The sequence below is a fragment of the Triturus cristatus genome, chromosome 4_1 (assembly GCF_964204655.1).
Source record: "Triturus cristatus chromosome 4_1, aTriCri1.1, whole genome shotgun sequence".
NCBI classification, from domain to species: domain Eukaryota; kingdom Metazoa; phylum Chordata; class Amphibia; order Caudata; family Salamandridae; genus Triturus; species Triturus cristatus.
Genome location: NC_140585.1, coordinates 1120407676 through 1120425971, shown reverse-complemented (window position 1 = coordinate 1120425971; position 18296 = coordinate 1120407676). Strand labels below are relative to the sequence as shown.

General features: G+C 46.2%; 1 protein-coding gene across 4 annotated transcripts in view; it reads left to right on the top strand.

Annotated features, from left to right (window-relative positions):
* TSPAN12 (tetraspanin 12) overlaps positions 1-18296 on the top strand; it is a 326891-nt gene that overhangs the window by 251529 nt on the left and 57066 nt on the right. For all 4 annotated transcript variants that reach the window (XM_085654151.1, XM_085654154.1, XM_085654152.1 and 1 more), the window contains one exon: positions 15235-15342. In XM_085654151.1, coding sequence (XP_085510277.1) covers positions 15235-15342 — 108 coding nt within the window. The remainder of the gene's footprint in view (positions 1-15234; positions 15343-18296) is intronic.

Here is an 18296-nt window from a genome sequence, read left to right as displayed (position 1 = left end):
TGCTGAAGAAGATCAGGCACGACCGGGCCCAAGTCATCTTGGTGGCTCCGGATTGGGCACGAAGGTACTGGTATCCCGAGCTACTCAGTATGTTGACCGATCCTCCGATACGTCTGCCCCTTCGGGAGGATCTTCTGTCGCAGCAGCAGGGGACGGTCCTCCTCCCGAACCTGTCCAGCCTCCACCTCCATGCGTGGAGATAGAGCGGCGACAGTTGATGCCATTTGACTTGCCTCCTGAAGTCTGTGATATCATTCTGGCAGCCAGGCGTCCCTCCACAAAGACGGTATACGCCTGCCGGTGGAACAAATTTGTGGCATGGTGCACAGCAAAGGCTGTGGATCCCCTTTCCGCCCCTCTTTCTGAGGTTCTCCTCTTTCTTCTTTCTTTGGCCCGGCAGGGCTCTGCCCTGGGCACCCTGAAAGGTTATCTTGCTGCCATCTCTGCCTTCTTGCGGCTTCCTGATCAGCCTTCTCTTTTCAAGTCCCCTGTGGTTACACGCTTTCTAAAAGGCATTACTCACACGTTCCCTCCTGTCCCTTTTGTAATGCCTCAGTGGGACTTGAATCTTGTTCTCACATTTCTAATGTGCGCTCCCTTTGAGCCTCTTCATAATTGTCCTCTTCGTCTGCTGACACTTAAGACTGCTTTTCTGGTAGCCATCACCTCGGCTAGACGGGTGAGTGAGCTCCAGGCTTTGTCTTCAAAGCCTCCTTTTCTGTCTGTTCATCCGGACAAGGTTGTCCTTCGGCCTTGTCCCTCCTTTCTTCCGAAAGTGGTGACTCCATTTCATCTTGGGCAGTCTGTCACCTTGCCCACCTTCTTTCCGCCTCCGCATCCTTCCAAAGAGGAAGAGAGGCTCCACCGTCTGGACCCAAAACGTGCGCTCTCCTTTTATTTGGACCGCACAAAGCCGTTCCGGGTGGACGACCAACTTTTTGTTGGATACGTGAGTGCTAAGAAGGGGAAAGCGGTGCACAAACGGACCATCTCTCGGTGGGTCGTTTTGTGCATCAAAATTTGCTACTCCTTGGCAAAAAAGGACCCTCCTGTTGGGCTGCGCGCCCACTCCACTCGGGCCACAGCGGCTACTACTGCTTTGGGACGGGGTGTCCCTTTGCAGGACATCTGTCAGGCGGCGACGTGGGCTTCGCTACACACGTTTGCCAGGCATTATTGCCTTGACAGCCAAGTTCGGAGGGATGGCTTCTTTGGCCGTTCTGTCCTCCAGGACTTTCTGGTGTGATCTTGGTTCGCAGACCCACCACCGGGGATGGTATTGCTTGGGTATCTATTCTAAGGTGAGGAATCTAACGTGTTTCTTTCAGATGAACAAGTTACTTACCTTCGGTAACGATGTATCTGTAAGAAACATTAGTTAGTTAGATTCCTCACCGACCCACCCATCCTCCCCGTTCTGCGAACTGACATCTAGGGTTAAGGTTATCCTTTTCAGGCCCCTAGATTTTATTTTTGGCACCAGTGTCGGTCTTTGCATGGCTCTGCGTTCCTGGCGCGGAAAGCTATGTACAAGAACTGACGTCAGCGCGCGAGGGCGGCGTCTAAGTACTCCGACGTCATTCCGGGGCACGACGCCGACGACGGACGCGGAGCCGCAGACGACGCCTAGCGACGCGCAAGGGGTATTGCTGACGAAAAATCTTCCGGATCCAGTCTGACGCCTGGGGATATTCTAAGGTGAGGAATCTAACTAATGTTTCTTACAGATACATCGTTACCGAAGGTAAGTAACTTGTTCTTCATTCTAATTCAATGAAAGAGGACATTGATTTTTCAAATCATAGTAAAGCCCATTATTGACCTTATGTTGGATGCACCCAGTCTTGCAAGACCTCAGCAGAGGTTTTGGAGTGAGTGACCTGTTTACTTGTTGTAGTCATTCCTCCAAGTTTAGCTCTTTCTCGTCCAAGTTCTTACATGAGACAAGCTACTCTGCTTCCAGACAAGCAGTGTGTAGATAAAATAAGTGAAGAAAGGCTCCCCTCTTTGCACTGTGGGGTGTGACTCTTCTATTTGTATGGCTTAGGAGTTAGGAGGTATGAGAGGTAGCCGGGCTGGGATGAGAGGCTCGTCCCGTTACAGTAATGAAACGTTCCAGTAAGTAATCTGAGAAGTATACCCTTGTTTGCCTTTTTCTAGCATGTTGAGTATGTAGCATCAGTACCCAAAAGACACATACAGAAGTAGACATGGTCACTTGAAGACAGCCAGACACTCCATTATTCAAATGAAAGCACTAGACATCACCAGATATTTTAGAAATAGCCCACGCCCTGAATCACTCTGACAAATGTCCAGGTATAAATTGGTGAAAAGGAAGGGAAGAGTCTACTGTTTATGCTGCATAAAAATGTTCTGATAGTATTATACAGCCTGTCTGAACACCTCTTCAGTAGAACACATTTTCTATGTTCCCCCCCAGAATGCACCCATTTCCAAGATGGATTACCCAAGGGCTCCAGGAGAAATCAGTATTCCAAGATTCCATACACGTTGTGACTCCACTGACTTAGAATGTAACTATAAGCCCTAAGCAGTTCCAAAAGTAACAACCAGTAGATTTCTGGAAAGAAGTAATGCGCTGCATATACCTCGGAGGAGCCCTTCTGACAACTGTCAACAAATATTCCCAATCTAGAGTGAGGAATGCCTTTTCCCCACAGGTTCAGCAAAGCTACACCTGAGGAGCTGCCTCCAAAAAGTCTATACAATCTTTTTGTTCAAGGACATGCTCCTCCCCAGTACAAGCCCCTTTTCATCCAAATGGATCTAGTAGGGAAGTGCTCACAAAATTTGGCTTGCCAAAATCTTACTGAGAAATATAAAAACAGAGTTCAGCTTTTGGTCTATAGGAGGAAGGATCAAGGAGGGCACGGGCATGGCTTTAGGCATCAACACTATCCTAAACCTCCCAAAGCGAAGGCAGCAGTGGCCACCGTTTCACACCAAAGGGCCAGCTTGGGCACCAGCTGCAAAGTAATAGTTTGGAAAACTTCCAGCTCAACCCATCAGTTTTAGGAGTTTTGCCAGTGAACAACTCCTAGATGGCCTCCATAGTAAGGTTCCTGCAGCCCTCTAGCTTGCCCGAGTCCTCTGGGGTGGGTCCACCACTGGCTGATCCCACTGCTAGTGTATGTCCATGCTGTTAGAGGCCCGTCGACCTACTAGACCTGTGTTATGAAGCCAGGTAGAAGAGGTTTGTCCGCTACTGCATCTCAAAGAAACTATACTGGATTTATTTACCTTTGTTAGGGAGAGGGAGCAGACCCAGTAGGCAGTGTCAGATTGTCAATTCTGCATTCACTGCTGTTATTCTGCTCACTTCCTTCAGCACCGCCCTTCAGGAACGCTTTCCCACGCAGTTCCACGCAACATGACTAAAATTGGCCGGGGATACGCCACAGCAGGTGCATCAGTGGGGCGCATTGGGTAAACCCTGTGTTGGCTCTGCCATGTCAGATAAGCTCTGTATAAATAGTAAAACCGTATCAGCTTAAATCTGGCGTTGCTTGCTACCTCCAGTACCTGTGTCCGAGCCCGTCTCCACTCCCCATCTGTGAGTGAGGTCTCCACCCCCATCCCATATCGCACGCATTGATTCTACATTTGTCTGCCTTTCGCTCTTGAGAGCAGCATATAATTGAGAAATTATACCTCTTTATGAGCCAAGATCTAACATCACCTGTAGTACTTGGGACTCACCTGGTTCTCCCGGAAAGGATGTCCAGACTTCCCAGGCTATGTGGGACATTCTTGCGTACTGCACAAATTGTTCCCGAACTATTCCAAAGTGGGTCCAAACCTCCTCCAAGGACATAAAGGTGCAGTTTAGGAACAGATCTCCCGCCCTTTGACATCCCCCACGAGCCATCTTGATACCTCCATGGAGACACAGATGTGTATGAATGCATGCAGCCACCAGAGCCGGAGGATCCTAGCATAGGGTGCCCACCTCAGAACTTCCCTAACAGCCTTCTCCCATGCCTTGGTAACTTGTGCGAAAACGAAGTTGTCATGCACAAATCTGCGGAGTGCATGAACAATTTTGCGAGCTCGTCCATTGTAACTGAATCAGTCAGTAATGATTTTTCCCAATTAGGACAGTCTTCGCAACACTGAGTGGCATACTGAATTAGGCCTGCCAGATAGTACAATTGAAGGTTCAGGAGACCAAGACCCCCCCCCCCCCCCCCCCCCCCAAGGGGGGGGGGGGGGGGGGAAGGTCGAATTTTAAGATTGCAAGGCAAACCCTGCTCCAATTTCCTGCCGTTCCAGGGACACCAGCAGCCCATCAAGCTGCTGGAATAATGAAGACGGTAGTACACAGAACGAGTTTTGCATTGCGTAAAGGCAGAGGGTCTGTAGGATCATCTTGCTTAAAGCAACTCTTTCCATAACTGCAGTGCAGACCAGAATCGAACGCAGGCTATAAAGCCATCTATCACCCTTCCCATGTTTACCTTATACTGCTGGTGACGGTCATGTGTCATCTGCATCCTCAACCAAGGGAAACTCAGTCACCCACGGCAATTACGCTGTGGGGAGGTTGTGTACATCCATCCCAGCTAGGGATAATAATAATAATAATAATACAGCATTTTGTAGAGCGCGAACAGCTACCTCACAAGGAGGTGTCCCGGCGCTGAAGACCGCTGGGGAACCCGTCCTGGCTTTCCCTGTGAGATGGTCCCTTTCTGGGTATCTCCAAGGTGAAATCAGGCATCCCCGGCGTCTGTGGGGGGCCGTTGTAGAGATGAGGCAAGCTTAATGCCCAGAGTTGCCGAGTGTGTTCCTGGTTAGAGTAGGTACCGAGGCGAGAATTATCAAGTCCGTTTTGACCCTGGTCCACGACCCTGCCGCGTCGGGAATGGAACCCTGGTCCCTAGCCGAATCTCTGCTTACGGGTCTGCCGCCTCTAACCAGTGAGCCACACCTCTCTACAATACCAGGGGATACCAGGGGGGGAACAGCACTGAATTATGGCGATTGACACGAAGCCCTGACACCTCACCAAAACTGTCAATCAGCCGCAGGAGGAGGGGTACCGTGTGTTCCGGCTTCATTACATAGATCAGTGTGTCATCGGGATACATTGACAAAATGTGTCATGGCACCCACTTGCATGCCCCATTCTCGTATTTCGCCCCTAAGGTGTATCGCTAACTGCTCCATAGCATGGTGAACAGGAGCGGCAACAGAGGGCAGCCCTGTCGTATACCCCTTTCAATTTTGAATGTATCAGGAGCATCGTGGCCTGTGTGCACCCTCGCACTTGGCACTGTGTATAGAAGTCGCACTAAGGACTGGAAACCCGTACCTAGGTCCATCCGTCAGAGCACCTCCAAAAGATACACTCAGGACAGCGTGTCAAACGCCTTTTTAATTTCTATTGCGGTCAGTGCTGGCTGCATTCTGTCATACATCATGTGGGAAAGTCTTTGAAGGTTCATATGAGTGTCCCTCCCTGTCATAAAGCCACACTGATCGTCCTGGACCCATTGTGTAGTAACCTGTCCTAGCCGCAACGCCAGCACTTTAGCTAGTACTTTAACATCCACATTGAACAGAGCGGCTGGTAGGAACTGGGGTCTGTGGGGTCCTTGCACAGCATTGGGAGCATAATTACTGGGGCTTCCCGCATGTGGACCGGCAGTTCGCCGTAAGCGTTAGTCTCGTGTAGAGTTTCAAATAGGGCAGGGAATGGAGTAAGACTGAAAATACACAGCCGGGCGACCATCCGTTCCCGGACACTTCGCTTGGGCCATATCCTTGAGGGCCTCCTGGGGTTCCTCCAGTGTTTTCCTCACGGAGTCCCTCAGCTCGGACCTCTGTCAGCCTGGGAATAGAGATCATATCCAAGAAGTCCCCCCACCTCATTAGCTTCAATATCCGCTAGGGGTGAATTCACTCCCACCAAGTGGTCTCGTATCCACAAATCAATCACTGTCTGTCCGACTGCTATGTCTCCATCTGGCCTGCAAAGGAAAACAATTAGCATTGGGGGTCTTTTACGTTTGAGCAACCAGGCCAGCATGCTCCCTGACCGATCAACCTCACGGTGGAGCTGCTGTCTGTAGTCTTTTCAGACATGGCAGTCCAGTCTGTCCCAGATGGCTACGACTCGTCTGTGCGCCTCAGTCAGGCCTGCATCTCCCGCCTCTCCCAGCACTGTGGCTGCAGTTGGGCAAGATTCTCCTCACCCTCCTTCAATTCTTACTCCAGTTTCCTCCTCATGCCGTAGGTCTTACTAAGGCTCTTGCCCCTGACGACTACCTTAAGTGCCCCCCACTCCACACTGCACGACTGAGTAGTGTTCCAGTTTGTCTACAGTGTATTCAAGGTCCCCGAACGACTCAGGGCATAGCCGCCTTAAAGGGATGCGTGGCTGGTGACCCTAACCTCCACACTCCAACAGCAAAGGGGCATGGTCGAACACAAATTGCACCTGGTAGCTCATCCTCTTAATGTTCAGGGCACTGTCGTTTGTCTGGAGGAAGCAGTCCAGATGGCTATGGGCCTTGTGTGGGGGTGTAGCAGGAGGATTCCTTAGTTGTAGGATGGTTGTCCCTCCATATGTCAACAAGCTGCAATCTAGTTATGGTCTCCTGAAATCTCGCCACCATGCAGGGTTTCATACCCAACCGAGGTGGATGCCTGTCGAGGCGGCGGTCTAGGGTGCAATTAAAGTCTCCCGCCAAAATGATCGGTAGTCCAACATAAGGTAGGAGTTCAGTCTCCAGGGCCCAAAGAACCCATTGTCGTCAGTGTTTGGTGCATATATGTTGAGACTACACATTTCCAGCCCATCCGTTGTACCATGTAGAAGCATGTATTGTCCCTCCACATCAACAATCTGACCGTACACTACGAACATATGCTTAAAGGGTAAGTAACATTATAAATGTATATAATCTGTTCAAGGCATATGAGCTGTAGATCATATGCTTTTGCATAGATCGCCATCTAGTGTTGGGCCCGGATGTTTACACTTTGAAGAAAAACAAAGAAGTCTTTCGAGTCACGAGGTAGGTGACTCCTCCCTGAGGTGATAGTGCGCATGAGCATCTACTCCATTGTTGAATTGTTTTTTTTCCGCCATCAGGTTCGGATGTGAATTATTGCGCTCTGGTTCGGCACCGTTCTTCGGTCCCCCTTCGACGTTCAATCCACTACCCTCGACGGTATTGTTAATCAACCATGTTAACGCCTCTCTGCGCATCGTTTACACTCCTTCGATCGGAACATTCGAATAAGGCTGTTGAACATACCCGCGCCGGGATCGGTCGCAGCTGATGGAACAGACTTTTCCTACGCACCGACTTGCACGAAGTGTGCAACCTTTGCCTATCTCCGGAATGCGGCGAGAAAGAATGCGACGGGTGCCAGTCGTTTCGGCCGAAGAAAACCCTCTGTGATCGTCAGGTTTGACGTCACGAAATGTGCCAGCAAAGCGGCCCTGCGCCAGACCTCCTCGCAGAAGAGTACAATGAAGAAGAATCATAAGCGCAGGAGGCTGAGATGGAGGAGGAGCACGTCTCCGTTTCCGATGCCGAAGACCTGACCCTGGTACGACTGACCGGGAGTAAAGAGTCTTCATTCCCCTATCATCTCCTTTACAACAAAAAGGCTCTGGTCCCTCCTCTGCCTGCAGGGCCAAGGTCGGCACCGAGTAAGTTTCAAGCACCCCGCCTTCGGGCTCGGCACCGAAGCACAAAATGCCTTCCGGCTGGGGCTCGACCCGTCCACACGCCGGTGCCAACCTGAAACCTTCGGCACCGATGCACCTTCTGGTCTCCATTCATTCGTTGCGGAAAGCAAAATCTTCGGTGCTGAAACCCTTGATGCCGAGACCAACATCTAAAGAAGGTACAAGGACTAAAGAGTCTCGGACCGAAAATCCACCAGATCCGAAAAAGAAAGGAATTCACCCAGAAACTGGACAAATTCATGCCAAACTTCCGGAAAATAGAAAAATGGGCTTATCGGAGGACTATCGCATTCCTTTGAAAAAGAAAATTGTGAATATTGACTCTTCTAGTTACATTTCTGAAGACCCTTTTATTTCACCTACACATTCCCCTACACCACCATCACCTGACCCACACGATACAGGGGACGACGATGATGATGATGACTATGCACCACAAGATGTCCCACAGGATCTTGATCCATGGGATAATTTTAATGTCCCTCAACCTGATAATGACCCAGATTTGTATCCATCTAGACCTTCCTTACAGGTGATAGTATTGGGTACATTGAGCTTATTAATAGAGCTGCAGAATACCTTGGGAACTCCAAAAGGAGAGTCTAGATGAGCATTTTTTATTAGAGAGCCTTAGTTCATCTCAAAGTGCTACACAAACCTTACCAATGTTGAAAGCCCTGCTTAAACATACTGACGAGATCTTTCAAGACCCTGTCAAAGTTAGGATCATCACTCCCAGGTAGAGAGGAAATACCAGACTGCACCTAATGACCCAGTATACATCAAAGGACCGTTACCTTTAGAATCTTTGGTCGTTTCTAATGCTCATAAGAGGGCTAACTCCCAAACCACAGGGGACGCCCCACCTCCGGATAAAGAGTCCAAATTATTGGATGCTTCCGGTAAAAGGATAGCATCACAAGTGGCTAATAATTGGCGCATTGATGGCAAGATATGATGGGGATCATTATGATTAACGCCAGAAGCTCATTGAGTTCCTTCCTGACGAGCATAAAGCTAAAGCCAGCGACCTTATTCAAGAGGGTAAATTAATAACAAATACCTCTATCAGATGTGCCTTAGATCAGGCAGATAATGTGGCTCGAGCATTCAACACTAGCATACTGCTTCGCAGACATGCTTGGTTAAGGATTGCTGGGTTTAAACCTGAGGTACAAGCAAGCCTCTATCCTTAATCAACATTTTGATAAGCAACATCTCTTTGGCGCAGCTGTTGATGCATCTTTAGAAAAGTTGAAAAAGGACACACAGGTTGCTAAGTCAATGGGGGCCTTGCAAGCATCTTCCAACAGAGGTTCCTTTTGTCGCTCATTCTACGGGGCGGCTCCAAAAAACATCTCTTAAGGACAATGCCGCCTCCTCTTACAAGGGTAACCATCAGTCTGCCTATTCAAGAGGTTATTTTCGAGGAGGATATAGAGGAAATAACGGCAGGGGAAGAGCCTGTGGTAATTCCAAGCGTACCTCCACCCCAACAAAAATCAACAATGACTTATTTCCCATACTCCCCATCATTCCACTTCTGTCGGGGGACGTCGCTCACCGTTTCTACCCATTTGGAATACGATTACATTCGACAAATGGGTTCTCCATATTATCCAATCTGGTTATTGCCTGGAACTTACAAGCACTCCACCCAATATTCCTCCAAGGTCACAACTCGTGTCACAAGAACATCTCGCGCTTCTAAAGCCAGAAGTTCCTTCGTAATTGCAAAAAGGTGCAATAGAACCAGTCCCTTTACAATATCAGGGAACAGGAGTTTACTCCCTATACTTCCTAATTCCCAAAAAGGACTGCTTTCTCAGACCCATATTCAACCTCAGAACTCCATCTATACATTCAGTCAGACCATTTTCACATGGTAACACTCCAGCAAGTGCTTCCTCTACTTCAGCAAGGCGACTTTCTATCCGCTCTGGATCTAAAGGACGCTTATTTCCATATACCAATACACCCTGCCCACCGCAAATACCTCCGGTTTGTGGTAGCAGGCCCACATTATCAATTCAAGGTCCTACCCTTGGGAGTCACGACTGCTCCCAGGGTTTTCACAAAATGCTTGGCAGCAGTTGCAGCCCACCTGCGAAGACAACAGATTCACATCTTCCCCTGCTTAGATGACTGGCTTATAAAAGGCCAGTTCACACAACAGTTGCCTACGACACACAGAGAAAACTGTGCAATTCCTTCACCAATTAGCGTTCACAATAAACCAGGCAAAATTCCATCTAAAACGCTCCATGGCTCAAGACTATCTAGGAGGTACCATAGACACGCACAGCTGTAGCATTTCCAACTCCAGCCAGACTCGGAACGTTTCACAACGTAATATCTCAGTTCCAGGCTCAACACACCTTACCAGCTTGATTGTTCATACAATTACTGGGAATGATGGCATCTTGCATTTTCATAGTTCCCTATGCAAGACTTCACATGCGCCCCCTGCAGGAATGCTTAGCACGTCAGTGGAACCAGGCTCGCAATCAGTTATCGGATCTAGTGTTGGTGGATGGCCGCACCCATCGCTCTCTGCAGTGGTGGAACACAAAACCTGTTAAAAGGGCGGCCCTTCAGCGACCTGGTTCAACAGAAAGTACTGACAGCAGACGTATCACTGACCGGTTGGGGAGTGCATCTCCAAACACACACAATTCAAGGGATGTGGAGCCCCCAGCAGAAACCGCTTCACATAAATCACCTAGAGCTCCTAGCGTTTTTTCTGGCTCTGAAAGCATTTCAAGTTAAGTTATTACACAAGATAGTACTAATTCGTACAGACCACATGACAGCCATGCACTACATTTAAACACGGGAGGGGGGGGGACACACTCCCTCCAATTGTCCCAGCTAGCACAGGAAATCTGGAGATGGGCCATTCGTCACAAAATCGATCTCCTGGCAGAACACCTCCCAGGAGTGGACAGTTAGATGGTAGATCTGCTAAGTCTCCAGACACAGCAAATACATTAATGGGAACTGCATCCTCAAGTTCTCCTCCCATTCTTCCAAATGTGGGGCTTCCCAGACATAGACCTGTTCGCCACGCATCTAAACGCAAAATGCCCAAACTTCACGTCCAGGTTATCCCCACCCAACGGCAATGCGATATGAATGAATTGGTCAGGGATATTTTCTTACGCTTTTCCGCCTCTCCCACTCATTCCATTACAGGTTTGGAAATTGAAACAAACATCCCTGACCCTAATCCTGGATGCTCCCACATGGACACATCAACCATGGTACACAACCCTACTAGAACTCTCAGTAGTTCTTCATCAAAAACCAAGTCTGTCACCCAGTCTCCCCACCCAGAGCCATGGCGAGATAAGACACCCAGATCCCAGTCAACTCAATCTAGCGATCTGGCACCTGAAGTCCTAGAGTTTGGCTACCTAAATCTACCTTAGGCCTGACTTGATTTACACACCTAGTGCTGCAAACTCGACACTAGAGGGGTTACCCATACTTTTCAAACTCCCTCACAGAAGCGATCCCTATTGCCAGTCGGTGTCATGGTGTCAATTTACAACAAAAATGTCAGTATACCATCATATGACCAATCCCACCCAAAGATGAAAAAGTGCAAGAGGAGAGAATTCACCTCATGGTCTTAACACCAAGGGGGTTGCTGGTTGGTACTCACTAGCACACCCACTTATCGGTTACTTTCTCTCCATACAGGAAATGAAAAGTGTTCCATCGTAAGAATCTCGAAAAACTGAAGAAAAGGAGAAAGACAGTAACACCGGAGTGTGAATAAACTGTCAGTGCATAGTGTTGTTACAAGTGCCCACTGGACCCCGTGAGAATAAAGATATAATTCTCACCATTTAAAAAGCAGTACAGCTTACTAGCTTGGCGTAACTTTATTAAGCGATGTAAGCTTTCCCAATTTAAAAATGGTTTCAATCAAACCATATTCAATTTCCACAAGCCAACATGTTTTGTTGCAAATAGTTTGTGCAACTTCAGGGCTGTAGGGGTTCCAAATATTAACTTTGTGCGAGATTCACATCAAACCAGCTGGTTGCGAAGATTCCTCATACCTGCAACCATCTCATATTAGTACACGCGTCAGCTGATCGCGTGCCCACAAGGTGACTGCCCAACCACTACTACCGAGTCCCACCGGCGTTTGTGCGGGGCGGCCTGGCTGTTTCTCCCCCTGTAGCTCCAATTGTGTTGATACCTAAATCTACCACTAGACTGTATGAAAATCATCAAAGAGGCCAGGCTTCCTACCACAAGAGCCTGATATGCAGCCAAGTGGAAGCGATTTGTGATTTATTGTAACAACCACATCAACCCGCTTGATGCTTCGGTACAAAAGCTTATTTGTTACCTCTACAACGTTCCAATTTAGCATACTCAACTGTCCGCTTACATCTTGCTGCAATAGCTGCATACCTCCAGAATAAGCAGCATATGTCTCTTTTTCGAGTCCCTGTCATTAAAGCATTTATGGAGGGACTCAAGAGTTATTCCACCGAGACGTCCACCTGCCCCAGTGTGGAATCTCAATATTGTTCTCATCAGACTTATGGGTCCACCCTTTGAACCATTACACAGATGTGAACTGCAATTTCTTACATGGAAAGTGGATTTTCTAGTTGCTATCACATCACTGAGTCAGTGAGATCCAGGCATTAACCATAGAAGAACCTTTTTTGCAGATGCACCAAAATAAAGTAGTTCTTTGGACCAACCCTAAATTCCTTCCTAAAGTCATTTCTGCCTTTCACATTAATCAAACGGTTGAGTTACCGGTTTTCTTCCCTCAACCAGATTCAGTGGTAGAACGTGCTCTGCACATGCTGGATGTCAAACGAGCATTGCTGTATTGGTGAAAGGACAAAAACCTTTCCGTAACACTAATTATCTTTTTTGTAGCCCTTTGCTCCACCACACAAGGGCAATGCGATATCAAAATCTGGTATTGCAAGGTGGATTAAGTGTATTCAAATATGCTATGCAAAGGCTAAACGAACATTACCAGTTCCCCCTAGAGCACACTCCACGTAAACTGGGGGCTTCTATGGCATTCCAAGGAACTATACCCATAGACTTATGCAAAGCTGTAACATGGTCTACCCCTCACACATTCACAAAACATTACTCGGTGGATGTGTTAGCAGCACAACAAGCTAGAGTAGGCCAGGCATTTTTATGTACACGATCTCAGACTACTGCAACAACTACAGGTTAGCCACTGCCTTGGGAGATATCTGGTGTATAGTCTATGCAAAAGCATATGATCTACAGCTCATATGCCTCGAACAGAAAATGCTACTTAAGAGTATGCATCTGTTCTTGGCATGTAGAGCTGTAGAATCATATGCACCCACCCGCCTCCCCGTGTACCTCTACCTGTTGCAGGTACATCTTACTTGGATACATACATTCTTGGACATCTCCTTCTAACTAACCCTTCTGACTCCGTTATCACCCGCTGCGGGGCAACAATCTAACAATGGAGTCGATGCCCATGGGCACTGTCACCTAAGGGAGGAGTCCCCTACCTCGTGACTGGAAAGAGTTTTACGAAGAAAAACAAAGTGCAAACATCTGGGCCCAACACTAGTTGGTGATCTATGCAAAAGCATATGATTCTACAGCTCTACACGCCAAGAACAGATGCACACTGGTAAGTAGCTTTATATGTGTATATGTATATGTATATATATGTGTATATGTATATGTATATGTGTATATGTATATGTATATATTATCTACTGGCGGTCGCCAGTAGATAGTTATAGTTAGGACCCTCTTACCATAGGAAATCCGCAACATTCTATTTTGAATAACTTTGGCGCCGGTCGACGAATCCTCGCAAAATTTTCAAAATAGGTGGGGCGTTGAGCACCGCTCCTACCCTGAAAGTCTCGGGGGGGATTCGTCAAGCGGGGGCTGAGATAAAAGGGGGGTCCCAAAACGCGTTTTACACATGCCTTTTTCCATAGGACTTTTAGACAGAGCTACAGCCCGAACGGCTGAACAGAATTTAATGAAATTTGGAAGAGAGGTAGTCCTCAGGTCAAGGAAGTGCCTTTTGTAGGTTTGGTGTAAATCTGTTCAGTAGATTCTGAGAAAATAGCCTTTAAATCAATATATATATCTGAGCCAGCTTACGGTGCGCTTACGGTGCGCTTACCGTACGCGTACGGTGACGTGCGCCAGCGCGATTCTGATTGGCCGTTAGATCTTAGTAAACATTCGAATCGGTCGAAACCAGGAAGCGGCGGCCGCCATTTTCTCTCCCGCACTCTGACAGGGGGTTGAAAAACAAAGTGCAAAAACATGTAAAGGGGCTGTTTAGACAGCTCCCAAGCACCTAGCCATGTCGAGGGAGTCCCCAACGATCCCCCAAGTGAAAAAAGGCAATTTTAATTTTTTCGAAAATTTCGCCGATTACGCTTACCGTACGCGTACGGTAATAAATAATAAAAAAATCAAAAAAAATCCGCATTCTCCCCACCCCGTGTGCAAATGGTGCCCGAAGGGCACAATTTGTGCATGGCTTATTACAGCAAAACAAAACATATATTTTACCTGTCACAACGATGCTCATCATATGTCCTCCATGTGCGCACGGTGCGCGAAGCGCATCGTGCGTTCATGGCCCATCTAGCCTAACGTGGGCACGCGGTGCGCGAAGCGCACCGCGTGCTCACTGTGCGCGAAGCGCACCGCGTGCACGGTGCGCGAAGCGCACCGTGCGCGCACGGAACGAACTGCGTTAAGTGGGCGCGCACGCCACAAATGGCGTAAAGTAACTTAGCATTTAAAAAACCGTACAAATTCACTGAAAAAACCATATGACATGTGTCTTTATGAAAAAAAAATATTTGTAATATATGTATAGCTAAAATTTAATGGAAGAAGACATGGGCAAATAAGTGTCTAAATACAGTATTAGCATCAGCAGAGGATTGCGGTCGCGTGAGTTATAGTTGCCTACAGTAACTATAACGGGGGAATTTCATTGGTTTTTTATCAGTAAAATGTCCAGCTAACTATAACATGTGTGAAACCTATGGTTTTTTCAGTGAATTTGCAAGGTTTTTTAAATGCTAATTCCTAACTATAACGTGTGTGAAACCTATGGTTTTTTCAGTGAATATATGTGTATATGTGTATATGTATGTGTATATGTATATGTATATATATATGTATATATGTGTGTGTATATGTATATATATGTATGTGTGTGTGTGTATGTGTGTATATATGTGTGTGTGTGTGTGTATGTGTATGTGTATGTGTATGTGTAAGTGTGTGTATGTGTGTGTGTATATGTGTGTGTGTGTGTGTGTGTATGTATGTGTGTGTATGTATAGCGAAATATATAATCAATAAACCTTAATACTGAAAGTTGAGTGGTGTCCTCTTTCTGTTTCTTAAATGCACATACACAAAATAGATTTTTAACATCCCAAGCTCACCAAAACATATAGATTTTCTTTTTGTTTGTTTTGTAGGTCCCAGTCCAGTGGTCAGATATGCTGACTTTGCAATCTAGGATGACAAACTATGGTCTTCCGAGATATCAGTGGCTCACTAATGCATGGAACTTCTTTCAAAGAGAGGTAACGTTGCACTGCTCAGTTTGTGATATCTGCTCAACTTTTAAACTTGTAATGTTTTTCTTGACATGAAATGGTGTAATTTCTTAGCTGGCTTCCACAAAAGTAAAGAATATATGTGAATTGTATTACCGTTCGTAGATGCATTGTACTCTAGTCCTTCTGTGGCTGCCTCAGGACCTTCTAAAATGTTTTGCATTGTGGTTGTCCTTTAAGAAACATCTTTTCTAGCAAGTTGTTGTAACTATTCAACAATCGCATGCAGAAATATTTTCTATGCTCACACTGCTTCTTGTTGGATAGTTGTAAGTACATTCTCCAGGAAGATCTTGAGCACAGTGCGGGTCTCCTCATTGATTAGGCCGGAGATGCACTTGACTCCTAGCCTGCGCTAAGCAGCGAATGGCGATGCCCCGCCCAGATGTTGTCCCAAATCACCTTCCTGTACCTCTTGGCGCCCTCTTTGCCAAGACCCTTCCCTCCTTTGCCGTATCTGGACATGGTCTTGTCTCGCCCAGAACAGAACTAAGGACATCTTCACGTATGTATCCTCCAAGTAAAAGCTGCATGTATAACAGAAAACTGCACCCTTCTCAGGGCTGATTTCAAGCTTTCCTTACTGCTGCAGCAGGACAACTCCTGGCTACATAGCCTCCCTATAAACACTTATGACATCACATAATTCAAGACAAAACAGATGTACTGTTTTCTTGGCACTATCTTGAGTACCTTCTCGAGGCTTGTTTTCTTCAGAGCTGTGGAAAACCTGTGGCCAACAATGGCCTGGGATAAAATAGAAGCCTTCAAGAGTTTTGGTGAGGCTCCGACATAAATTATATATTTGCAAATTCACAGGAGCATAACATTCAGAATATTAAGCTCTTATATATATATATATACACACACACGCCATGATACAGTAAAGCTCAGTTTGAAAATATTTCAGTGAAAATAGATGCTTGTACATGAAATAAAATAGCAACAAATAGTTATTTGACTATTTCACACACCACCTTCATAAAATTGCAATTGCAACTGCGATAAAATGTTTTATTATAAACTTAATGTAATATCCATGCTGTCATTTGTTTGCCTCTTGATCCCTTTAGTGAAATTTGACAAACCTAGTTGTGAGATTACCCATTGTCTCCTCCTTGCAATTACATTTGTCAGCTGCTGGAGGTCCATTGTAACTTTATTTCTAGATATAATGCCTCTTTGTGGTGTTCTTTCCCATTTCTGGCCAAACCTACCTTAATCTTCTTTGAAGTAAACTGCACCCAAATATCCTTCATTAGAACTTCAATATAAATTTCTTCATTATCCTAACCACCTTCTTAGTTGTCATGCCTCTAGTGAAATTAGCCTTCAGTACAAGCAAATACAATCATGCACTGTTGAGTTCCATCTCTACCACCCATTGCTGTCTGCATGTTTGATGCCATTCTCAATCTTGGTACATTTGGGATTGTCCAAACACCTCATCTGGTATGTTACTGACCCCTGATCCTTGCCATGTATTGTACATTGTATACAATTTCTCACACTCCTGTTGAATAAATCTCTCCCATGCGCCAACAAAGAAGCCTCACCTTCTGCTTGCTGCACGTTATCCTCAAATGTCCGTCATGCGCCTGTCAGGTTTCAGATGACAGTGTGTATTTCCCTGCTGTTTACACATTTTCCTACCATCCTCTATTTATCTTAACCTGCCAAGCATTCTATTCCCATCAGTGACATCCTTTGCTTGCCACATTGCCCCTATAAAATCCTCAGCTTACACCAGAACACATATCCGAACACCTTCTAGCCAGCCCTGTCCAAGAGCAACCTCCACCACTTGAAATGTCCGCTCTTTATCTTAAAAACTATTCTGTTCACTGGTAACTGTGCCTTTAATTTTTAACCCTGAGACAGTCGGCCATCTTATTTTTTCACTCCTGGCACATATTGTACATCAAACCAATGCCTCTGCAACTGTATTACCACCCAAATATATTAATTGCTATGTTAACCTTGGAAATTGCAGTAGTGGTTTTTGATTCACACTCAACATAAATTTTGCATCCCACAAACTTTCTTAAACTTATTGGTGGCCCAACAGTGCCTCTTATTCAATCACCAAATACTGTGTTTTTTTCATCTCCTCGACTCTCCAGGCACAATGGCTCCTTCCGTGACTGCATATGTGCCAGTACTGACCCAAAACCATAATTCAGCCTGGCATCCGCATTGACACATCTGCGCTCCCGCTCTGAATTTTCGGCAAAGTTGACCCCCTCCTCCCGCAAAAAAATTTACAAACTGTATTCAAACCATGCCTTTCTTTCCTTTTAGAGACCCTCAAATTCACAGTTTTTAAAAGCATAATTTTTAGCTAATACTTGTAAAATTCTGCTATTCCTACTGTTTGCTCATTTTCCACCAGCTTTGGCATTTTTTCTACAGCAGCCGCCATACGTTTAAGATAGACACTTCTAAACTTACATTTCCAGCTCCTCACTGTTAAAATATCGATCTTCCAAATTATTGAAATTCTGTTTCAACCTCATCATAGCACATGTCCTTGCATAGACCAACATTTCATCCTAATTGCAATAAATTTCTGCCATTATTTACTAAAATAAACCAAACAGTCAGTTTTAGCCCACATGGTAGGAATGTGTCGCCATTTGTGGCAAAATTGAACTATCTCTAAGGCATTGGATGCACTTTGACCTGGCAATAAGCCAAAGTGAATGCCAAATCTAATAAGGTGAGTACCACTGCTCCAGTCATCACTGAAACCAGGTAATTAATGTACGATAGTGGGAACTGATGCAGTACATCAACCCTCTTCTGGTTGTGCAGGTTAACAACTTGTTCTGAGGGATACTTTTAACTGCAGATTCTTCGCCTTGGAATACTCTCCAGGCGCCAGACTGAATACGGAAAACCTTTCCCCAGCAATACTCCCA